The 22,560-nt window shown below is 59.4% G+C and overlaps 2 protein-coding genes across 12 annotated transcripts; both read right to left on the bottom strand.

Annotated features, from left to right (window-relative positions):
• Window positions 1-410: 410 nt before the first annotated feature.
• TREX2 (three prime repair exonuclease 2) lies at window positions 411-3,737 on the bottom strand. The gene is given in 7 exon segments (XM_004286864.4): window positions 411-1,035; window positions 1,038-1,094; window positions 1,096-1,228; window positions 1,230-1,294; window positions 1,296-1,519; window positions 1,522-1,676; window positions 2,229-3,737. Coding segments are annotated over 6 exon segments (642 nt in total). The 5' UTR covers window positions 1,619-1,676; window positions 2,229-3,737; the 3' UTR covers window positions 411-969.
• A 146-nt stretch (window positions 3,738-3,883) lies between these two features.
• Window positions 3,884-21,951, bottom strand: HAUS7 (HAUS augmin like complex subunit 7). 11 transcript variants are annotated; one of them, XM_033417624.2, is made up of 11 exons: window positions 21,796-21,951; window positions 20,752-20,867; window positions 16,663-16,730; window positions 14,119-14,180; window positions 11,113-11,204; window positions 10,535-10,693; window positions 10,324-10,420; window positions 9,654-9,878; window positions 8,642-8,756; window positions 4,795-5,077; window positions 3,884-4,192 (listed from the first exon to the last, which is right to left on the bottom strand). In XM_033417624.2, the coding sequence occupies exons 1-10, from the start codon at window positions 21,892-21,894 to the stop codon at window positions 4,806-4,808; spliced, it is 1,305 nt and encodes a 434-aa protein (XP_033273515.1). In that variant the 5' UTR covers window positions 21,895-21,951; the 3' UTR covers window positions 3,884-4,192; window positions 4,795-4,805. The 11 variants fall into 11 exon arrangements, with proteins under 11 accessions (XP_033273515.1, XP_049560992.1, XP_012394796.1 ...); XM_049705035.1 differs by having other exon boundaries at window positions 4,757-5,077; XM_012539342.3 differs by lacking the exon at window positions 4,795-5,077.
• Between the last annotated feature and the right edge of the window lie 609 nt (window positions 21,952-22,560).

Here is a 22,560-nt window from a genome sequence, read left to right on the forward strand (position 1 = left end):
CCGAGCAGCCTCGGGGCCCTCCTCGGGCTGTGCCACAAGGCACACGGGGCCCAGAACGGACTCCTTCCAAGCTGTCGCCCTCAATGCGCCAGCCAGCCACCTCTCCTACATGCTCTGGGTCACCTGGAGCGCGGGGCACCCTGGAGCCCCCGTGGTACCCACCCCTCATGATTGACGTGTGCCTTTCAGGCCCTTCCCCAGCACCTCCGCCCTCCCCCCCGGACCTACCGTATCATTTCACCCTGCTGCCACTCGCAGAGCTGGGACAGGGGCTCCAGGAAAGGAAGGAGTGGGGCTTTGCCCCCGGAGGCCGGGGCTGCAGCTCCCTCTTCCCTCTGTCTCCTCGACACAGATTCGGGCCACACAGATGTCCCTTAGGTCCTGCTCGCTGATTTCTTAGGTCTCTGGGGTGACAAGGCAGGGAAGGGGTGATCATCGATGGCACAGTAGGAGACCAGCCAGGGCAGAGGCCCGTGGCTTGAGGTCCACAGCCCCAGCCTGTCGGCCCCTTGGACCAGGCTGTGAACGCCGACGGCTCCCCGACCAGGCTCACCGCAGAGATAGGCCACAAGGGGGCAGCCCTGGGGTGCTCTGCTCGTGCCCCTGGCCTGGCTCCCTCTTGGCCCACTCCGGGCAGAATGTAGGGAGGAGAGCAAGCGAAAGCCAGCTGGTGAGCGGTTGTCAATGTTTATTGAAAGACGGGGTGGAGGGTGGGCACCAGCGGCAGCAACCTCTACCAGGGCACGGGCCGGGGGAGGGGCCGGGAGGAGGCTCTAGGGCTGAGGGGCAGGTTAGGCCAGGGCCAGGGAAAGCCTGGCAGGCGCACAGGCCCGCCAGGATGGGCGGCAAGGCACTGGCCCAGGTCCAGCTCCGGGCCACACGGCCCGGCTGAACGGCGGAGGCTGGCACTGCCCTACTGCAGGGAGTGCGCCTCGTCACCCTGGGCAGCAGCGTTACCGAGCCCCTGGCTCAGGCCTTGAGACTCGGGCCGTCGGGTGGCACGTCCATGGGCTTGACACGGGCCCAGCTAAGGGCATATGCTCATCAGTCCAGGCGAGCAGCTCGGCGGCAGAAAAACCATGAGCCGGGTGTGCACGTGGCCCTCGGCTCCGCCTGGACGTAGCAGTGGAAGAGGCTGCCCAGGCTGTAACCCTTGCCGCCCTGGGCCCGGGTGCCATGGCTGTGGGCATGGTCCAGGCCCCGCGGCGCCGGCAGCGTACCCAGGCAGCTCCGTGCACAGCAGGGGGGAGTCATAATCGAAGCCGTTGTGCGCCACGAGGCACAAGGGGCCCTCTCCTGGCAGCTCAGAAGGCCTGCGGTGTACGCACCACAGCGCTGTCAAAGCCGGCCTTCTGGCACCTGGCCAGGCCCTCGCTGCTCACGCCGGTGATCTCGCTGGCCTTGGCAGTGAACGGGCGCTCCGGGCTCATGCAGAGCGTGAGCTCATCCGGGACCTGGGGCAGCACCAGGGCGTCAGACTCATCGCGCTTGGGGTTCTCCAGCGAGGAGCGGTGGACGCAAACAGGGAGATCTCGGCGATCTTGGGGTCCACACTGGGGAGCCCGGTGGCTTCCAGGTCCAAGAAGACGAAGGTCTCAGCCTGGGGTCCCTTGGACATGGTGATGTTTTCACAGGGACAGTGAAGCCTACAGTTGCCCAAACAAGAGGCACAAAACCTGAGGGCCAAAGAGATGGGGATGCCTGGAGTTGGCCACCCACAGCCGTGCCCACGGCCAAGGTTCCAACCCTTCTGGGTTCACTTCCTGCCACTTCCCAAGCTGGAACCCAGAGACCAGGCCCTGTTACTTCTGTCCAGGATGAGGTGTCCTAGGGAGCTTGTCACCCCATCCATTTTGTCCTTCAGTCCCTCCCCGACCATCCCCACTACTACCACCTAGTAAACAGCATAAGGAAGGCCTGATGTGCCCAGACCCCAGCCCAGAGGCCTCTGCCTCTTGCCTCCAGTATATGGACAGGAAGACCATGCCAGGTCCATGTCACTGGGGACTTGGGGAGGTGCAGCCCAAGACGGTATGGTCACGGACACACAGTGGCCAGGCGCCTCAGGCACAGCACCCCAGGTACACACACACAAGAGGGCACCTGAGAAAGCCCTCACGGTGATCCCCAGCCTCCCTGGCTTGGCCTGTGCCCTGGCACGCGGGTGCTGGCCCCAACCCAGCCCCCCGCCTGTCTCCGGGCCGCCGGCAGCTGCCACGCTGGCTTACCGGGAGTGGGCGCTGCTCGGCTTCCTGGGCTGTTGGGCAACCGGCTCCACACAGGCTGCTCCGAGCGGCCTTTAATCTGTGGCCATGCCCCCCTCCCCCCAGCTGCCTGTCGGGCAACCAGGAGGCCTGAGGCTGCAGGACCTGTGTGGCCGGCTCGCGGCCCCCTCGCTTGCCCACAGCCGCTGGGACACATGCCCCGTGTTTACAGATCGGAAATCCAGCTCCTGGGCCGCAGGCGGGGTCCCAACAACGAGCGAGCAGCGCAGCCCAGGCCGAAGGAACGCGTTGTCACAGGCACGAGGAGGAAGCCCGAGCCCTCCGCCCAGCCCTGCCTCCCAGTGTGACTTAGGTTCAACACCCAGCCCCAGGCTGGGGCATCTCCCACGGGGGCATCTCCAAGGCACAGCTCCCCCCCGTCACCAGTGAGCCGGTTGGCCCTCGTGAAGCTGAAGTGAGCGGTAAGGACAGGCCTTGGTGCGGGCTCATCTTCCACCAGGAATGGGAGATGGTATCTGTTTCTCGGATATAAGGACCCAGAACTTCTCAGGAGCCTTTAGCGGAGGCTGCCAGGGAAGGAGCAAGGGAAGCGAGGCAGGCGGGGGCAGCCCTCCACCGAGCCCTGTGAGATCGGGTGTGGGGGCAGCCCGGAGCCACCCAGCCCCCAGGCTCCGGGGCCTTCCCAGCCCCAATGGCTCAGTCGAGGGTGAAGGGCACAGTCAGAACAGGAGGAGAATGAGACGGCCCTCCGTGATCCAGGAAGCAGGTGACCTCATCCCCGGGACCTCCTCCCGGGGCAAGACATGCCAGCACTCGGCAGTGGGCACTCACAGGCCCAGTCTCCTGCCGCAGGTCTCCCAGAGTCCCCTGGTCTGTAAAGCTGTCAGTGAACCTGGACTGTGGTGCCCAGGGGCCTGCCCGTCCTCCCACCTCCCAGGGCAGCCATCGGGGGGATGCCCCAGGCAGGCAGGGGACCAGGCCTGGGGGCTCTGGCAGCCCAGGTGGGAGGGGGCCCAGCGCCCAGCCCCTGGAGCCTCCTTGCCTGCAGCAGCCACAGGGTCCTTGGGGAAACGAAGGTGCAGATGCAGGGGCAGGGCAGCGTGGGCGCAAGCGAGGCGGCGCCCAAGCGCCAGGGATGCCCCTCCCCCACGGCCTTCCGCCTGACGCTGGGCTCAGGGAGGCGGGGCCCCACCAGTGGTGCCGGCTCCCGCGCTTGAAGGAGGGAGGTGGCTGTGAACGGTGCCCTGCTCACGGGAGATGCAGAGAACAGCTTCCTGGCCAACCAATCAGGCCACCGGCAAAAATCCCCCAGGCCAGTGCCGGGCGACCTGGGGAGGAAGGAGGAGGAAGCACACGCTCCACTGGCCGCGACCCAGACGCAGCGGGCGCCAGCGGCCAGGCCGTGGGGCAGCAAGGAGACCTCACGGGGCATCCCCAAGGCCGGCCCCAGGGGAGGCAGCGGAACGGGGCAGGGGGCGGGCGGGGGGCTCTGGCGGCATTCAGGGCGGCATTCAGCCAGAGGTCGTGACGAGGCATCACCAAGCTTAACAGGCAGTGGCGGCGGCTCGTGGGACAGGCAGGATGGGGCAGACAACCGAGCAGCCCAGGCCGCAGACGAGGGCAGGATTCACTTCGTGATACAACAAAAACTAACACACCACCGTAAAGCAATTATACTTCAAGAAAGATGTTTAAAAAAAAAAAAGGCTGGAGGCAACTTCTTAGAACCTGAGCTTTCTTTTGTCCCCAGCTCACACCGCCCCGCCCCACCTCCGGGCCCTCGTCACGCCCCCCCCCCCCCCATCGCTGACGGTACAGAGCACGTGGAGGGCAGCCCGGGGAGCACGGGGGCTGGCTGCTGCCTGGCTCTTCGGGGCAGAGCGCCCTGCTCCCAGGCTACTGCAGGCCATTGGGCAGGCCATCGTTGAAGACCTTGTATTTCCAGGTTACCCCTCCCATTCTGATGGCTGCAGAGAAAAGAAAACAGCAAAGTCAGTCCAGCACTTCCCAGCCCGTCTCTCCACTGGCCTTCCTCAGGTCCCAGGCCCCACCCCCCACCCCCACCCCCGAGCCAGGAGCCGTGAAGGGAGCCAGGGCCCGGTGAGCACGGCTGGAAGCCCCCGCGGGCGCCAGGCCGAGCCCCAGGCCGGGGTCCACTCGCTTGGCCACGTCCCTGCCCACCCCTGTCCCCGGAGCCCAGGAGCGAGGGGCTGTTCTGATTTTGATGCTGTGTGGATTTTAGTCAGACCAGCAACCGGTGCACACCCATCCTCTGCCCTCCCACACAGCAACTGGCATTTGGTCGCGCCCACCCCAAGGGCGACTCTGAAGTCAGGAATCACGCGGTGGGCCTCAGCCACCCTCCCTACTCACCATCGACACTCCCTCTGGGGACGGTCACGTCTCTCCGCAGATAGGATTTGGGGGTGTCACTTGCCTTTACTAACTCCTCAGGTTTTCCCAACCTCTAGACGCCCCAGCCCCGCTCTGCTCCCGGGGCTCCCCCGACCCCGGGCGCGTCCTCAGCTCACACGTCTCTCCTTTGTTCCGGGCCCTCGTCCTGCCTTGCCTTCTCTTGGCTCAGGGCTTGGCTGGGTCGTGTTGTCTCTGGAAGCCTGGGCCCTGCTGCTGCGTCCCTGCTACTCCAGATTGCAGGAGACTAGGCCTGGGGATGCGTCTTCGCGGTCCACCTGCTCTGTACTCAGCCCTCAGCTCTGCGACCTCCGCCCTCCTCCTTCCTTCCTTTCTCCGCATCAGGCCTCTGTGCTGCTTTTCTTTGTCCTTGTTTTGTTTATCCGCCCCATTCTTAACTCCTAAGGGTGCCTGCTTGCGCTTCTCCTTGTTGGTGTTTCCTAGGTATGTTTGGACAAGATACTATGTTAATTCAACTTGGTTGGAAAGTTCTGTTATCTGAATGACCCATGAGGCCTACTTTTCCAGGTCTTTCTTCTCTCTTCCATGGTGTTGGTCCAGGCTGGGGAGAGGAGGCCCTCAGAGGCCAGAAAGAGGTGGCTTTCACCTGGCCACCAGCCGTGTCAGGAGCCCGAGCTTGCCATGCATGTCGATCATTTTCCTCACAGAAGAGCAGGCTAGTCTCCCTGGGAGCGCCAATCTGTACGGACCTGCTCTGCTTACGCCCTCCGCTTCCAGCCCACCTGCCACCGTCCCCGCCCTGGGACTGCCGGCCACACCGCCGTGGGGCTGTCCTCGTGGTTGCAGCTTTCTCCCCCCACTGCATCCATCGAATTGCCTCCATGGACTTTGCTGCTTCCAGAAACCTGTTTGTTTTCAAAATGCATTGATATTTTGATGGCCTGGGAGGCAGAAGGGGCTTTGGGTCCGCCCAGTCGAGCCGGTGACGGGTGAATGACGATGGGACGAGCTGCCCACCCACATCGCCAAGGCCCTGCCCACACACTCGAGGCCACGGCTCTGGGCGCCAGCCCTGTAGGCGCACCCAGTCCCCTCACTCAAGCCCCTCACTTCAGGTGTGGGGACGTGTGACCAACATAGCCTGGCTACTGGCACCCAGATCGGTGGCCTAGCTTCTTATACGGGGAGGTGAAGTAGCACAGACACACGGACCTCCCACAGTGGCGGGCCCGAGGCCGCAGAGACCAAGGCCCTTACTCTCTCAGGTAGACACAAGGGAAACGCCAAGGCGCCTCCAACTGGCCCCTGGCATGGAGTTGCCAGGGGTCATTTCTCTGCTGTGTCTATAGCCCAAGAACGAGTCTCAGACAACACGAGGAAGCGACGCTGACCACAGCGCTTGCACTCTAGACTCCCTGGATTCCATGGCGAGCAGACACTTCTCTGCAGGCACAACAGGGGAAGCAGAGGGGTTCACGCAGCTTAGACGGGAAAGGCGAAGGCTGCCGCTGTCCTGTGAGCACGGGGCAGGTGGCACGCCGTGGAGAGCACTCGCGGTCACTAATGTACTAACGAGAGCATGGGCTGCAAGCACAGTACTAACAACAACTACACACGGGGTGAGACTCACAGCAACAGCGGTGATGAGGATAAACGTTAGGATGGATGTTTAAATGGAGGCTTCTGCTGCAGTTCAGTCAGAAAGAGGCACTCCTGGGTGCCCAGGTATACACGTGGTGAGCGCGTGCACGAGGCCAAGAGCGGCGAGAAGGCCCGCGAATTCACGCAGACAGCCCCCCAAGGGAGGGCTCGGGGCTATGTGGCCTGAAGCCAGTCCTTGGGGGTGCACTGGGTGGGGGGGATTGACAGGCAAATGCTGGAGTCGCCGTTGCCTCAGGCGGTGGATAAGAGTCGGGGCAAACAGTAGACCAACCAGAAGGCGCAGAAGGAGAGGATGGGAAAGGAGATGCCCACGAGGGCTCTGCAGAGCTCTGACAGTCCTGGGAATCTAGAAGGCCACGCGCACGCCCCGGGGTTGTGCGGGCACCCAGGAGAGACCTGAGACGGCCCTGAGCCGGTGCCTCTGCTCGGCCTCTAAGAGGGTGGGAGCAACAAGAAGTGCGGCGGAAGGAAGAGTCGTCAGCCACCTGGCCGAGCGTGGATGAGAAACACGAAGCTACGTGTACCCAAGGAGCTCAAAAACCCCCAAATGAGAGAAACGCAAAGCGACCCGCACCAAGACACACTATAATCAGACCGCCAAAAGCCAAAGGGCAAGAGAGGTCGGAGAACGGAAGAGAGAGGGGACTGTGCAAGGGCCTCGGCTACGAACCGATGAATGTCAGCAGATCACAGACCCCCACGTGGGCGGTGGGCGCACAGGGAGAGAATTCTCAGCGGGCAGGGACAGCGCTTGGCCGCGGGCAGGCAGAGGTGGTGGGAGTCTCTAGTGTGCGAGGCATGTTCCATTTCTTAGCCGGGGTTGTGGTTACACAAGTACTGGCTTTAAAGTCATTGGAACTGGATTGAAGGGGAAATATCCAACTTTTCACTTTTCTCTAAGACTCAGAGAGAGGAAAGGCCATTTTTCTTATCACAAAAGAACAACAACAACAAAAACCTTTTCTGAGTGTTTTTTTATCTAAGAAAAATAGACTTACTCAGAAAAAAAAGTTTAAAATTAAATTCAGATACAACTTTGCCCCTATCCAACAGCAGAAAGGTTGGAAGGTTCAAAGCCAGCGCTGACGAGGATCAGTAAGATGGAGACCGCTGGCCTCACTGACAAGACAGCGGGAACCCCGCCTCGGGATGGAAGCGCAAATGTCGAAACATGTTCACTGTGACCTTTTTTAAACATTGACCATCAGAGGAGAAATTCTCTGTGTAATACATGTTCACTGGGGAATATGTGAAGGCTGCAGAGCAGGATAAAGAAAGACTAAACGAACTAAAACACCTCTGATTCCAACACAGAGCAAACCAGCGTCCATGTTCTAGCTGAACTCCTAGAAGGGATTCTTCTACATTTTTTTCCCTTTAGATAAGTGAAATCATACTGTATATTTCTTTTTTGTGTGTTTTTCTTTTTTTGCGGTACGCAGGCCTCTCACTGTTGTGGCCTCTCCCGTTGCGGGGCACAGGCTCCGGACGCGCAGGCTCAGCGGCCATGGCTCACGGGCCCAGCCGCTCCGCGGCATGTGGGATCCTCCCGGACCGGGGCACGAACCCGTGTCCCCTGCATCGGCAGGCGGACTCTCAACCACTGCGCCACCAGGGAAGCTCCTGTATATTTCATTTTTAACCTGCATTTTCCTTTTAACATTACACGATACACATTTGCTCATGTCACTGTAATCAAGTTTTGAAACAACAAATACCGTCCCACCATATTCATATACCAGAATTTACTCAAGCATTACCCAAGGGTAAAACCTTGGATTGTTTCCATTTGTCACTATTGTAAATCCTGCGACAGCATCATGTGAAACGGTATAAAGCTAAAAATGACCTACAGGGTCAGTAGTAGAAAATGTTAAGTAAATTATAGCAAATGCCTGAAAGGAAGTGTCTGATGATTAAAAATGTGACTTCAAGAACATGGGAAAACGCTTAAAATGAGATCCACGGGAAAGAATATAATAGTGTACACATGTTGTAATTCTACTCACCTTACACAAAGAAATAAAAGATGACGAGAGGAAACGGAAGAGAGGGAAACAGACCAAAATATTAACACCGACCATCTCTGGGCCACCACATTACGTAATGTTTTTAGTTTACCTCTGCACGTCTTTACGTTACGTCTTTACGTTATCCCAATTTCCTACAATTAATGTTTTTATTTTATAATCCGTCAGAAGAGTTTTCAAGGGAAGGAAAACCTTAAGCATTGGAAAAAGAAGAAGAAAAGTGAGGGGCCAGTCCCCAAATGCGGGTCAAGCACAGAAGGAGGCAGGCACTAAGCGGAGGTGCACCATGAAGGCCCTGTCCCTGCCCACCAGACGGGTGGCCACAGCCACAGAAAAGTGGTGACCACATACCTAGACTCATCACAGAATTGTTGCTGCCCCAACAGATCTGCTTGCCCTGCTGCTGCTTCGCCATCCGCACGGCTTTCACCGAGGTGTCAGTGACCTCCACGACCGCTTTCAACAGCTGGGAGGGAGGGAGGAAGGGAGGGAGGGAGGGAGGGAGGGGACTTGTGGGCTTGAATGCTGGTGGTCTGACCCACAGAAGGTGTCTCCTGCTTCCCACCCAGGTTGACGCCAAACATGTGCGTCCACCCACCAGCCCAGGGTGAGGGCAGGTCTCCCAGCTGGAGACTCACCCATCAGAGCTCCCCAGCCTAACTCCTCCCCCCTGGCCCAGCGGGGACGCCACACTATCACGGACCCCATCCCACAGAGGCCACGCAAAGCCAGGGTCACGGTGGGAAAAACACTGTCCCAAAGTAAAAGGGCATTTCTGATGGGAGAGGACTGTGCCCTAACTCAGCCTGTTGGTAGAACTGCAAAGGACAAGCTGGTCAGAGGTTCGGAAGTCTAGGAGCTTTTTTGTTAAAAACCAAGGCCAGCATCATGGAAGCCCTGAGCACATGTCAGAGTTCCACGCATGGTGACTGTACTCACAACCGTAACCAAACCTAGCATTCCAGGCCAGCCTCTGGGGCTCTGAGTCAATACTGATGTAGTCAGCGCAGCAGCGTGAGGCCACTTTTTCTCATCTGTCTGAACCGGGTCAAGGGCACAGACAGGCAAACTTCTGTCTATCTGTCTGGCATAGTTCTTGGCCACACAAGAACGAACAGGCTGTGATACATTTGGGTGTTTCGTGAAGACAGAGTGAGGCCAATACAGGGACAGAAGCTGGAGGCGGGACGAGGGTCTCCCACATTCAGCTAGGACCCAGTGCAGGCCATGGCACCGTGAGAAATGCCTGCCCCAACCCGCCACCCACTCGCAGGGAGTCCAAGCCTGTCCAAGCCCTCAGGTCCCTCACTGGGGGCTAGGGTGGCGCCTGGGAGGGAGAGGGAGGGGTGAGGGTGACGCTTACTTGGCTGCATGAGGTCAGAGTCTGGTACACGGCCTGGATGATGGGGCCGCACGGGCGGAGGTTGGGGCCTGGGCGCTGGCAGCAGTCTCCCAGCTCATCGTCATAGACTTGCAGGAAAGCCACGATGAGCTGCCGGAAGTCAGAGATGACCAGGCGCAGCTTCTGGTCTAGGGTGCTGGCGTCGGCCCCACCCACAGCGGCTCCTTGCTTGTGCTGCGCAAAGCACTGCAAAGCCAGAGGCGGAGGGTCCCTTGAGGCTGCCCTGCCTGTCGCGGGGCACCAGGTCCCTAACCACTTTGTGAGGCGGGGTCTGCCGCCCACTCCATGCTTCCCCGAACTGGGAGACAGACAGAAGACCAGAGGCCTGCATGGGCCTCAACATCCTCCTCGCGACCTCAGTAATGAGGCTGGGTCCAGGGCTGCGGGGAGGGCCACACGCCGAAAGCCCACCCGAGGACGGTCCTGTCCACTCCTCAAAGAGCCTCCCCACTCCTGCCTTCACGGAGCCTGAGTACCCATCACATTCTAGAAACTGGTGGGCACCCACCACCTCGCTTAGGCCTCCCGACACACTCATCGTAAAGACGGGGTGTCTGAGGCTGGGGTGGGCGACGTGCCTCGCCTTAGGACATGTAGCGGGGCCCCTGCGCCCCTGCGGCTGGCGCCTCACCTCCACCCTGAGCGACTGCAGCTTCGAGGCACTCTCCTGCAGCTGCCGGGCCAGCTCTGCCACCTTGTCGTCCTCTGACTCGATGGAGGGGCTGGCCCTGCAGGGAAAGAAGGGGGGACACTTCTGCCCTGTGCCATCACGGGCACTGGGGCACCTGTGGGCCACGCACAGAAGGCTCTGTCCCAGGTAACAGACCGAGCGGGGCGTGTACCTCTGCCAGGCATTGCTCTGCTTGTCGAGAAGTGGCTGCACGCCCAGGGGCCACGCGTCACACTCGGGGCTCAGGAGCATCTGCAGGTGGGGGCTCAAGAAGAACTCCCCCAGCAGCGCCTCATTCTTCTCCCGGGTGTCCTCGAAGTGCTCTTTCACACTGCAAAGGCAGCCCCAGGGCCACGCCATCACCGGCCAGAGACCCAAGAGGCCAGATGAGACCGGGCAGAGAGGCCAGGAGAAGGCATCTCCTCCAGTCTCCGAGAGCCCACCCACGTGTGGAGACACCGCGGGTGCCCACCCTCCGCCGAGGTCAGCCCGTGTTCTCCGAGGCCCGCACCACACCTTCATGCCGACAGCCTGGCACCTCGGGTGGCACCCCGGGGTGGGGGTGGGGCTTCCTGCCTAGGCTTGCGGCCCACAGCTCCTGGGCCAGGGAGCAGCCGCCTCTACGGGAGCGGGGAGCAGAGCCCCAGCCGGAGCTGTGCCCGGGGCTGGGCCCCTAGCCCCTCCAGCGCCAGACGGAGGACCAAGGGCGCCCACCGGCCGTTCCAGGGAGGGCCCGTCCCGAGCCTTTACCTGCGGCAGCTGGAGCCTCCGACAGTCAGGCTCCGGACCACGTCCAGCAGCTGGTCCATGAAGCGCAGCTGCTTCTGGGCACAGGCCCGGCCCTGGGCAGGAAAGGCCACATGCACTCACTGGCCAGGCATGCCACGTGTCCCCAGCCCGCAGCTGGCCCCTACCCAGTAGCCTCGTGGACTGGCCTGGGGCCCCTGGCACAGCAAGACAGGCCATGGCTGTGGCCTGCGCCGAACCCACTCCTTGCGGGGAACGAGAGCTCGTCCCCAAGGGGCGGCAAGCAGCCAGGCCTTACAGCCAGGCTTCCCAAGTGGCAGCCGACTCAGCCCCCTACCCCAAAGGCGGCTGGGACTCCCGGCAGGGAGCTGTCTGGCCAGGAGCTCAACTCCTTCCTCCTTCCAGAAAGGGGAGGAGGCTCACGGCTGATCCCCATGATGTAAATACAACCCGAGGGGCCCAGCCTGCTCCCTAGAGCCCTGCATAAGCAAGGATGCTGGGAGGTAAGCTGGGCCCGGCTCTCCGCTCGAGCTCCTCGCTGGCCTGCCCTGACACACCGCCATTCTGGGGAACGCACCAGAAAGATGCGCTCAGCCAGCATCACCGGTGACTCAGTATAAAGCCCTCCAAGAAGCACCTGCATTTAAAGTGGGCTGGGAGCTCGGTGCTTTGTGACCACCTAGGGGGGTGGGAGAGGGAGGGTGGGAGGGAGACGCAAGAGGGAGGAGATGTGGGGATATATGTATACGTATAGATGATTCACTTTGTTATAAAGCAGAAACTGACACACCATTGTAAAGCAATTATACTCCAATAAAGATGTTTAAAATAAATAAATAAAGTGGGCTTAGAGGGAGAGGGCTGAGAGGCTCCTGGTGGCATCTCAGGCCGGGCAGCCCTGTGTGGGGAGCAGATCTGGGGACAGGGCCACATTCTGCTATCATGTTTGCAGCTCAGTTCCCCGTTCACGAGTCTCATGGCTGCGGCTGCCTGGCTCTCGGCTGTGTAGCCAAGAGCTACCTCCTGCCAGTGTCCTTGCCCAAACAGGCAAGGACACCACCTATACACCTATTCCTGGGAATAGGAGGTGGGAGGTGGGACACTGTCTAGACAGAGGAAATCCTGGGCTGAAATATGAGACCAAGTGCCACTCAGGATCTCACAAAGCCTTGACCAGCGGCCAGGGTTGCGTGCCGTCCCCTCCTCAACAGACCCGGCTCCAGGAGACCCCCCCAAGCCCAGGAAAGGGTAAGTGTCCCTCACAGCCTGTACACTGAAAGCTACAAAACATCTCTAAGAAAAACTAAAGAAAACCTAAACACGTGGAAACACAGCCCATGCTCAAGGATAGAAAGAATTAATATGGTTGATGGTAATACTTGCCAAGGTGATCTACAGATTCAACACAATCTTCATCAAAATCCCGATTGGATTTTTTGCACAAATTGACAAGCTGATTCTAAAGTTCATATGCAAATTCAAGGGACCCCTAATAGCCAAAACAACCTTAAAAAAGAGCAAAGTTGGAGGATTCACATGTCACAATTTCCTACAAAGCTACAGTGATCAAGGCAGTGTGGTACTGGCATAAGGACAGACATATAAACCAATGGAATAGAGTAGAGAATCCAGAAATAAACCCTCACTTTTACGTTAACTGATTTTCCACAAGGATGCCAAGGTCTTTTCAACGGTGCTGGGAAAACTGGATAGCCACATGCAGAAGAATGAAGTTGGATGCATACCTTACACCACACATAAAGCTAACTCCAAATGGGTCAAAGACCTAAATATAAGAGCTAAAACTATAAAACTCTTAGAAGAAAACACAGGTGTCAATCTTAATGGCTGGATTTGGCAATAGATTCTTATATATGAAACCAAAAGCACAAGCAACAAAAGAAAACTAGATAAACTGGATTTCAACAATGCTAAAAACTTCTGTGCTCCGAAGGACACATCGAGAAAGTGAAAAGACAAGCCACAGAATGGGAGAAAACATTCGTAAATCGAATATTTGATGTGACTTATATCCACGATATATAAAGAGTTCTTACAACTCAATAATAAAAGACAAATAACCCAATTAAAAAGTGGGCAACGGAAGCGAATAGAGACTTTTCTCCAAAAAAGATATATAAATGGCTAATAAGCACATGAGAAGATGTTCAACATCATTAGTCATCAGGGAAACGCTAACCCTTCACACCCACCAGGATGGCTGGTGTCAAAAAGACAAGAACAAGTGCTGGTGAGGATGCGGAGAAACTGGAACCCTCGCACATTGCTGGTGAGGATGTAAACAATTGTAAAATGGCGGCTCCTCAAAAAGTTAAACAATTCCACTCCTAGCTATATACCCAAGAGAACTGAAAACACGTCTTCTGTCACAAACATATAAAGAACAGTCACAGCGTTGCTTGTAATAGCCAAAATGCGAAAATAATTCTTTCAAATATTCTTTTTAAATTTTAAGGGTAGGTGCAGGGTTTCTTTGACTGATATGGGGGTGGGTTAGGCCTGCCTCTGCATGGAAGCCCACGGGTGGGCAGCACATGGGGGAAAGTGCAAGGGCTCAGGAGCCAGAAGCCTGGGTTTGAGGCCAGGCTCTGTCACTGGGTAACCTTGAGAGACTTGTCTGTCACCTTCCCCATGAGATGGGGCTAAGACAAGTACCTCCTGCCAGTGCGGGTGTGACAGTTACTGGCATGTAAAGTACTTACCACGGTGTCGGTGTGCATGAAGCCGTCCACCAAGGACAGGATGTGCTCCTGCCCCTTCGGTCATCACAAGCCAAAGATCCTTCCCGGCCTCCTCAGCCACCCTCCCCTCTCGGCGCTAGGGATGGCTGGGGTCTACCCAAAGGAATCCTAGGGGTTCCTGCCCCAGGGGGCTAAGGAGCGGGGACTGTGGGCGCTAGCTCCTGGGCCTGAGGGAAGAAAGCCCTCCCATGCCCACCCCAGCGTCACCGAGGCCCCCGGCCCATGGGGACAGAGGGCCTTCTGTTACCTTCAGGAGCTCGTGGTCATCCAGCCCACATAGCATCAGCTCATGGCCCAGTTTCACCATCTCTGTTGGAACACAAGGACCCAGTTACCACAGACACCCACCCAAACAGCAAGGACACCACACACCCATGCAGGGTGCCGAGTGCTTCCCTGGTAAGACGCCCCTGCTGTAGCGTCAGCGGGCCCAGCACCCATGAGGCCGGGTTGGGCCTGCAAGACCCAGGTATACAAGGATGCAGGTGGAGGACACACCAGGTGCCAGGACTGCCTCTTGCTGTGTGACCTATACCCAGTCACTGCCCTTTTCTGGGGGCCAGTTTCCTCACCTGAAATAAGAGGTCGCACTCAGTGCTCTTCCATATAGGGAACTCTTGCTTCTAGCAGAAGCCAGCCAGCTGCCTGAGGAGCCCACAGAGGCCAGGGAACCTTCCAAACATGCTGTGTGTCACTGTTTCAGAGACCTCGCCAAGCCAAAGCAAAAGGAACCATCTCACATTTGTCAATCTCCTGCACACCTTTCATGCCAGCATGTCCCTTCATTTTGCTGGCAACCCTAGGAGATGGCAACCCTTTCATCTCACAAATTGGGAAACTGAGTCCCTGCGTGGTGCAAGGAATGCTGGGCCACGGCTTCCAGGGAGCCCCGGGCATTTTCTGAGTAACCACCTGGTATACGAAGAAAGGCCAGAACTTGGAGCCAGAAAGCCTGGGGTCAGTGCTCGCTCCATACCCCTCCCCCCAGCCCTGCAGCAATGCCCTTACCCTCACAGCTCCCACCCTCATATGCCTCAGTGGCAGGACACACATCTGCTTTGGAAGGTTTGCTGCTAGAAGCAGAGCATCTCCAGTCATCCTGGAGACACGGTACAAATGCCAGTTATACCCCCAGCACACGTGCTCAGCCCACACCCCTTCACCCCGAATCCTTGCGTACGCCCTGGCCTCCCTCTCACTTAGCCCACATCCGAGTCTCGTCGTGGCCGGACTCGTGCCCTGTTAGACCCAAAGGCAGGCTGCAGCCCTCCTCAGAATAAAGGCCACCATCCTTCTGCGGCCCACAAGGCCGGCCTGATCTGGCCCCGTGGCCCCTCTGACCCCATCCCAGCCCTTGCCCTCACTCTACACCCTACGTCAGCCACCCCGGCCTCCTGGCTGCTCCTCCAAGCTGCCAGCCACACACAAGCCTACCTCAGGCCCCTTGCGCTTGCTGTCCTCCTGCCCTGAACGCTAACCTTCCTGATACCTGCCTGGCTCCCTTCCTCCCTTCCTGCATGGCTCTGTTTCTTTAAACAAAGGCCTTCCCCTGCCACCTTGTGTCAACAGCTCCACCCTCCTCCCAACCCACCCGAGCACCACCTTGCCTTCACCTGGCTTGTTTGCGGCGCTTCTCACCATCTGATGCACTGAGAATTGGCCGCCTTCTGTGCATCAGCTGTCTCTCCCAGCTAGCAAGTGAGCTCCGTGAGAGCAGCACAACTCACTGCTGCACCGCCAGCACCTAAAACAGTGCTGGGTGCACAGTGGGTGCTCCATAAACACCTGTCACGTGAATTTGTGGCTTCTAACCCCCCTACCTGTCCCGGTTTCTCCCAATGATACTCTTTCACAAGCACTCGTGTCTACCACCTGCTCTGCCACTCAGCGCACTCCCATGGGGTGGGCAAGGCTGAGCACCCACACTTTACAGAAGAGGAAACTGAGGCAGGGAACGGAAAGGGCCAGGGTTGGCACCTGTGCGTGCATGTGTGTTAGAGGATCCAGGTGTGGCCTGATGACCAGGCTCGCCCGGCCTCGACACGGTCCCATCAGGAGGAAAGTGGCGGACATGACAGTGCTGGGGAGAAGGGCAGCGCCTCTGTGCAGCCCAGGCCGGCCCCCAGGCCAGCCCCGCAGGCTCCAAGACACAACCCCTGCTCTTCTGGCCCACTGCAGCCTCAGGGACAACTGTCCCCAGATAACTAACTTGGCAGTGCCAGCAGCGGCACGGGTCAGGAATCTGGGGTCCAGTTAACCCACCCTGGAGCTGGTGGGGGGAGGGAACACAGGCCCCTGGAAGGATGGACCTTTGGAAACACTGTTGTGTGGGCGGAGAGCCAGCCACCATCTTGAGGACTGCAATGCACTCCCCTTTACCTAATGTTCATGGCTGGGTTAAGGACAGTTTCTGCCAAAAAGCGATCAAAAAGAAGCGGTTCCAAGATAAGGCCCCACAGGCCCACAGAGCGCTGCCCAGCGCGCTCCCGGGAATGCCTCATGTCGCGTGCACGCACACACCCCAGTGCAACGCGGACGGACCGCTGGTGGCGTCGGCGAGAACGGCTGTCTCTGCCCCCAGCACCTCCGTGGATGGGCTGGCAGGGTCTCCTTCACGTGTGCAAGGGAGGGTGGGTCCTAGCAGGCTCTGGTAATACCCACGGAGTGCGCACCATGCAGGAGAAACCACCAGTCCAATGGGAAATTCGCGACCTGCTAAGGAGGCCGCGCACCAGGTGAGAATGGCCCCGAACCCGCCATTCAACGCGAGACTCCCACAGCGGAGACCCACCTTGGATCCTCACCTCGGCTGAGGCCCCCTTAGGTGAGCTGAGCCTGTCTTGCCAGGGGGGACAGACCCTGCAGGGAAAGAGCAAAGCCCAGTCAGGCCTGAGTGGGCCGCAGGGGCCCCTCACACCCCTCCTTACACATGCTCTCAAAAGCGAATCTTTGTGCCTAGGTGCTGAATACCACTGGAACACTCACTTTAAAATGGATAATCTCATGTGATCTCAACTCCGTAAATGATCAGAGAAACAAAAAACCAAAATATTTCTGAACGCTTACCTCAGAAATGTGAATGTGAATACTGAAATTAAAATTCTCACAATAAGGCTTCCCTGGTGGCGCAGCGGTTGAGAGTCCGCCTGCCGATGCAGGGGACGCGGGTTCGTGCCCCGGTCCGGGAAGATCCCACATGCCGCGGAGCGGCTGGGCCCGTGAGCCATGGCCGCTGAGCCTGCGCGTCCGGAGCCTGTGCTCCGCAACGGGAGAGGCCACAACAGTGAGAGGCCCGCGTACCGCAAAAAAAAAAAAAAAAAAAAAAAAAAAAAAAAATCTCACAATAAAAGACATGAAATGACTGCCCAAGAGAAAACACTGAGTTCCTCAGAGCACTGAGCGCTTTATCAGGAGGAACCCGGGGGCTGGCTTTTCTTGCAATCATGGCGCAGGTCTATTTGGAGGATGTCCGAAACGGCCTTCCCTGCTCTGGCGTCCTTGCAGGCCTGGCTTGGGCCCCCTCTCGCACCTCTACGTGTGTGCCTGCCCTTCTCCGCCTGCAGCGCTTTCTTCCCGCCCAAGCCAAGCACACCGAGTTGGCTCCAGCTCATCCCATGAAGCCCACGGCTGACATCACCGCCCCAGGGAAGCCAGGGGCGGGCTGGACATGCCTGCAGCCAGCTTGGCATCCTTCCGTCACTGCGGGGCCTGGGAGCTGTCTTTCCACTGCGCTCTGACCGCCCAGATTTCAGGCTCACCGAGGCCAGGAGCTGACTTTCTGTTCTGTATTTCTAGGCCCTAACGTGGCAGCCAGCACTGAAATGGTGGCCAGTGGGCATTAACGAACGGATGACCACAGCCCCATGTCACAGAATAATCTGCCATTAGTAAATGCCCATGCTGAGCTCTCTCAACAGAGGGAATGTTTTTAAACTAACATAAGTTAACAGGAGATGATGCTACCCCAGGTCACAGCTTTGAGCCAGCCTCCCAGGTGGGCAAACAGCAATCCCAGCTGTCCCCCCGGCTTGGTGGAGCCCCAGCCTTGATGATGCCACACAGATAAACGGGACAGTGGCCACCTGTAAGCATCTTGCCTTAAGATGCCCAGCTGACGGGCAAGACCATTTCCAGACACAGAGCACATCCAAAGGCAGTAAGGGGTGCGATACACTGGCAGGCGTCACAAGTGACGCACAGCACAGGCCTCCCACTGGGTCTCTTCCATGAGGGGTGCAGTCTGAGCGCCGCGTCCCCAGCCCCAAGCTCCACGCCTGGCACAGCACCGAGGCCATGGGAACTTCGCTCCAGCTGCTTGCCAGGGAGCCCCAGGATGACTGGGGCCAGGACCCCGCCCTGCTATGGCAGTACGGGGGACCAAGCCTCAGCCCCAGGGACCTGCTGACTCACTCGTCACGGTGGGAGAGGGCAGGGTCGGTGTTCGGTGGAAAAGGCTCACTGTTCCTTCCCTGTCTTCCCTGTTCCTTCCCATGCCTCCAAACGCCTTCATCCCAGGTCACACCGGCCCCAACTACGCTGGGGCCCTGGAAGCTAGTGGAGCCGCCCTGACCCGACCTGAGGCACCAGCCCCCCCCCCTACTTGCAGGACTGCAGGGAAGAGGGGGCGGGGCAGCCACCCGTTCTGCCAAAGAGGGCTGGGCGAGTAAGGGCGGGAGGAGGAGCCCCGCTGTGTGAAAAGCTAGGAGGCTGGCCCTGGGCCTGGTTGCTAGGCAACCTTCCCACTCACAGAGCACCAGAGAGCAGAGAGCGCTCAGTGATCCATCAGGCTGGACCTCAGCAAACCACTTCAACACGCTAAAGAATAAATCCCCGAAAGCCTGAGTGACCTCACTCGAAAGGGCTTTCATTAGAGTTGATTTTCCTGAAGCAGCAGGGAGCAGGGCAGAAACTAACGGTGCTCAAGGCCTTGAACGCAAGTACAGCTCTTCGGGAGCCTTAACCTCAGCAATCTAGGGGCCCCACGGCTCTGCCCCGCCCGTGCTGAGGGCCAGCTTGGCATAGAGGACCCCAAGAGCCACCACGCCCAGCCCCCCAGCCAATGCCGCGTGCAGTTTCCAGGTTCCGCCCAGACAGGGGTGAATAGGTGGCCCTAAAGGAGGCTGAAGTGGTGAAGCCACGTGCAAAGAAGCCAGCAGGAAACTGGGAGAAACCGGACTGTCCAATCCTCTGGCCATCGAAAGGCCTACGGCACTTCTGCCAGCTTGGGAATCATAAAAAGCAACCGGACATTACCTGGTTGCTTCTTAAAAGGATTCTGTTTCTTGTATTTAAAAAAGCACTGAAAGCATTTGAGGACTGCAGCCAGAGGCTCTCACCCATGCCCCCTATGGCCAGCAGAGGGACCCAGTCCCCAGCTTGCACCTGGGCCAGGCAACTCTGGGCTGCCTCCCACGAGAGCCTCTCTAAGACCTGACTCTGGCCTCCCTCCGCCTGGGAGCGTGTTCAAGACCCCCGAACTAGCCCAGGCCATCCCCACTACTCTCTCTCCTCCCAGGTCCCTGGACCAGGCGCTGGTACCTCCAGGGCCAACAGTGCCTGTCATGAGAGCCATTGCCATTCCAAGCCAGGCTCCTGCCATCTTTTCCCAGGGCTCTTGCAGCAGCCTCCGTTATTGGTCTCCCTGCCTCCAGCCTCTCCCCTCCAAATCCATCCACCACAGGACTCCCAAGTCACCCTGCCAAAAATGCCAATTTCAGTATGGCACTCCCCTGGTCCCGTGCCTGTCCTGCCCAGAGCGTAAAGTTCAAAGGCCTTCACGTGGCTTGGAAGGCTCCACGTGAGCTGCCCTGGGCTGCCATTCAGGCCACTGCCGCCCGGCTCTCCCTCCCACACCTTGACTCCCCGCTCCTGTGGAAACGAGTGCCCACCATGTCTCGTTCCCTCCCAGATCAAATGCCACCTCCTCCCTGCCAAGGTCCACAGCACTCAAGACTGCAGAGGTGCGCCCAACACTGGGATCAGTGCCTGAGCCTCTGTGGCCACTGAAGTCCCAGCTCCTTGAGGACACCCATCCGTGTGTGAGGCACCTGGAATGGAACCCCGGTAAGCACGTGTCTGTGCACCTACTTGTCACCCCACAGCCTGGAGCATGTCTTACATATGTTCAACGCTGCACTGCGACCTGGGGCTGATGGCGGGGGTGGGGGTCCCACCGGGTGCCTGCCCTCCAGCAGCTCCCAGTGCTCTGGAGAGCCAGACAGGACAGCAGGCCAAGACCCAACCAACAGGCTGAGGGCTCTGGCAGGGGTGCGCTCAAAAGGCTGTGGGTGTCCCGAGGAAGGAGGAATACGTTTTGCCCCGGGAACTGGAGACTTCTGAAAAGGAGACAGGACGTGTGAGCTGGGTCTTTGAAGGCTGTATAGGAGTATGTGTGACATGCAGACGCCTGGGCAGGCTTTGCTTCCCTTGCACGGTGCCAGGCACACACACCCAGCTGCACCTTGACCCAAAGGACTTGGAAATGGGGTCTTGGCCCTGCCTGCCACTCCTCGGTGGCAAGACCTGAGACAGTTCTCGACTCCAGCCTGACCCTCAGCTTCCCAGTCTGAAAATGAAAGGACTGAAGTACATCATTCCCCAGGTCCCTGCCAGCTCTGAAACTAGTAGTTACAGCAAGAAAAAACGCTCAGAAGCCAAGCTCAGCTTCTGTGAGGCGGCAAACAGAGGAGCTGAAGCACTTCGGGGGCACTTTCTTCCCAGATCTGAGCACGGCTTCACTTCTTATCTAAGCAGCTGTTCTCACAGTGACGGGGGATGGAGGACAGCTCCTCAGATAAAGAACAACCCCCATCTTCCCCCCAGCGGGTTGAGTGGTGCCCGTGTACCCCAGGGGTGGGGGAGGAAGAAACCAGGCTGTTACCGTGCATACATCCACTCCAGGATTTCCAAGCGGTACTTCGACGGGCTACACAGCAGTTCCTGAATGGTCTTTGGTTCTGTGATATAAAGACCCTGGAGGAAGGGGCAGCTGAGGTCCTAAGCAAGGAAAGGGAAAGCCAGGAAGCTTTAGAAAGCCAACATCAGCGAAGGGCTGAAACGCACATCTGCAGTCAGGCTCTCAGCGCACCTCCGTTCACGCACGTTCCCGGCCGCCCAGCACCCACCAGGAGGGTCACACACACCCCACCACCCCCGCCGGGCGCGCCCGGCACACTGGCAGCGCTGTCGATCGCGCCCAGAGTTCAGTCCCCCTCATCCGCGGCTCCGGCCGCCCGCCACTCCCCGTCCTTTACGGACGCCCCCTAGGAGCGCAAGCGGTAGTTTGATTTGGTAGCAACTAGGGGCTTCGGAGAGATTCCGATCCCGGCTCCAGGCTGTGGGAGCAAAGGGAAAGGGGAGGGAAAGGGCCGACGGGGCCGATCGCGGACGGGAGGGAGGTGTCGCGGGGCGGGGGGGAGAGGAGAGGGGATGAGGGGAGAGCCGGGACGGGGTGGGAGAGGGGAGGGGCGCGCGGGTAGCGGCCCCGGGACCGCTGCCTGACCTCGCGGGGCGGGCCTCCTCACCACCGCTGTCACGGGCACTGGCCGCTGACTCGGAGGGGGAGGCATGGACCCCGCCCATCTGTCTCCTCCGGACCCCGCGAGCTCCTCGAGTGCCGGGCCTGCGGCGCCCGCCCCTGCACTCACTCCGCGCGCCCGGCCGGGTCTTGCAGCGACAGAAGCTCAGGTGCGGTAGGCGCATGGCGCCTGCCTGAAGTACCAGGCGGTACCAGAATGAAGGCCTGGAGCCGCCCAAGGAGCCGAGAAGGACGCCCCACAAGCCTTCCCCCGCAGCAGGACACAGGGCGCAGCCTGCAGCGGCGACTGGGGCGGCGCGCCGGGCGCCGCCGACTTCCGCAGCAGGCCCTGCCCGCCCCGCCGCCCGGCCCCGGCCGCCCCGGGGCGGCTTCTCGGCCCCGCAGCACCTTCAGCTTCGCGAAGACCTCCACGGCCGCCTCGAACACGCTGTGGTCCCCCTCCTCCTCGTAGCCTCCGCAGCCGCCGCCAGCACCCAGCAAGGCCATGTTTCGCGCTCGGAGCCGCGCCCCGCCCCCACGCCCCGGGCTGACTGGCCGGCCCAGCTGCCAATCAAGCGCCAGCCGGTGCTCCTCCCGCCCACCCGCCTTCACCGGGGCCCGGGAGCGGCCCGGAGACGCGGCCCACCCCTCCCCCACTGCGCCTTTCCCTGGGCCGCGGCTCCGCCCAGGAGGCTGACCTCAAGGAAGGGGACGGAGCTGGGGCTGGCGCTCAGTAGCCCGCTCTCCCGCCACCCTCCCGCCCGCGGCCGGGGCGGAGGACTCGGCCGGGAGAGCGCCTTCCAGGAGAGGGCGCTCCTACCCTAGTCGGTTTCTCCGCGGGAGGAAGAAGCGGGGCCTGGGTGACCGGACAGAACTGGCACTTGAGCGCCCCATCTCCCAGCGCGGGGCTCTGTCTCCGTTTTCCCACACTCACAACTGTAGTCAGAGGGAGGTTTCATGGGTTCGAATCCGGCCCCAGCTGTGTGACTTTGGGCGGGTTACCTAACCTCTCTGTGCCTCCTTACCCTCACCTAATGTGGATAATGAAACCACTTACCTCCTTGGGTTGTTATGAGGATGGAATGAGGTAATAATTCCTATAAAATACCTAGAACAATACCTGGCATGCAAAAAACACTATGTACGTGTTCACTATTATTATGCTGGGCCCTG

Source organism: Orcinus orca, chromosome X (assembly GCF_937001465.1).
Source record: "Orcinus orca chromosome X, mOrcOrc1.1, whole genome shotgun sequence".
NCBI lineage: Eukaryota > Metazoa > Chordata > Mammalia > Artiodactyla > Delphinidae > Orcinus > Orcinus orca.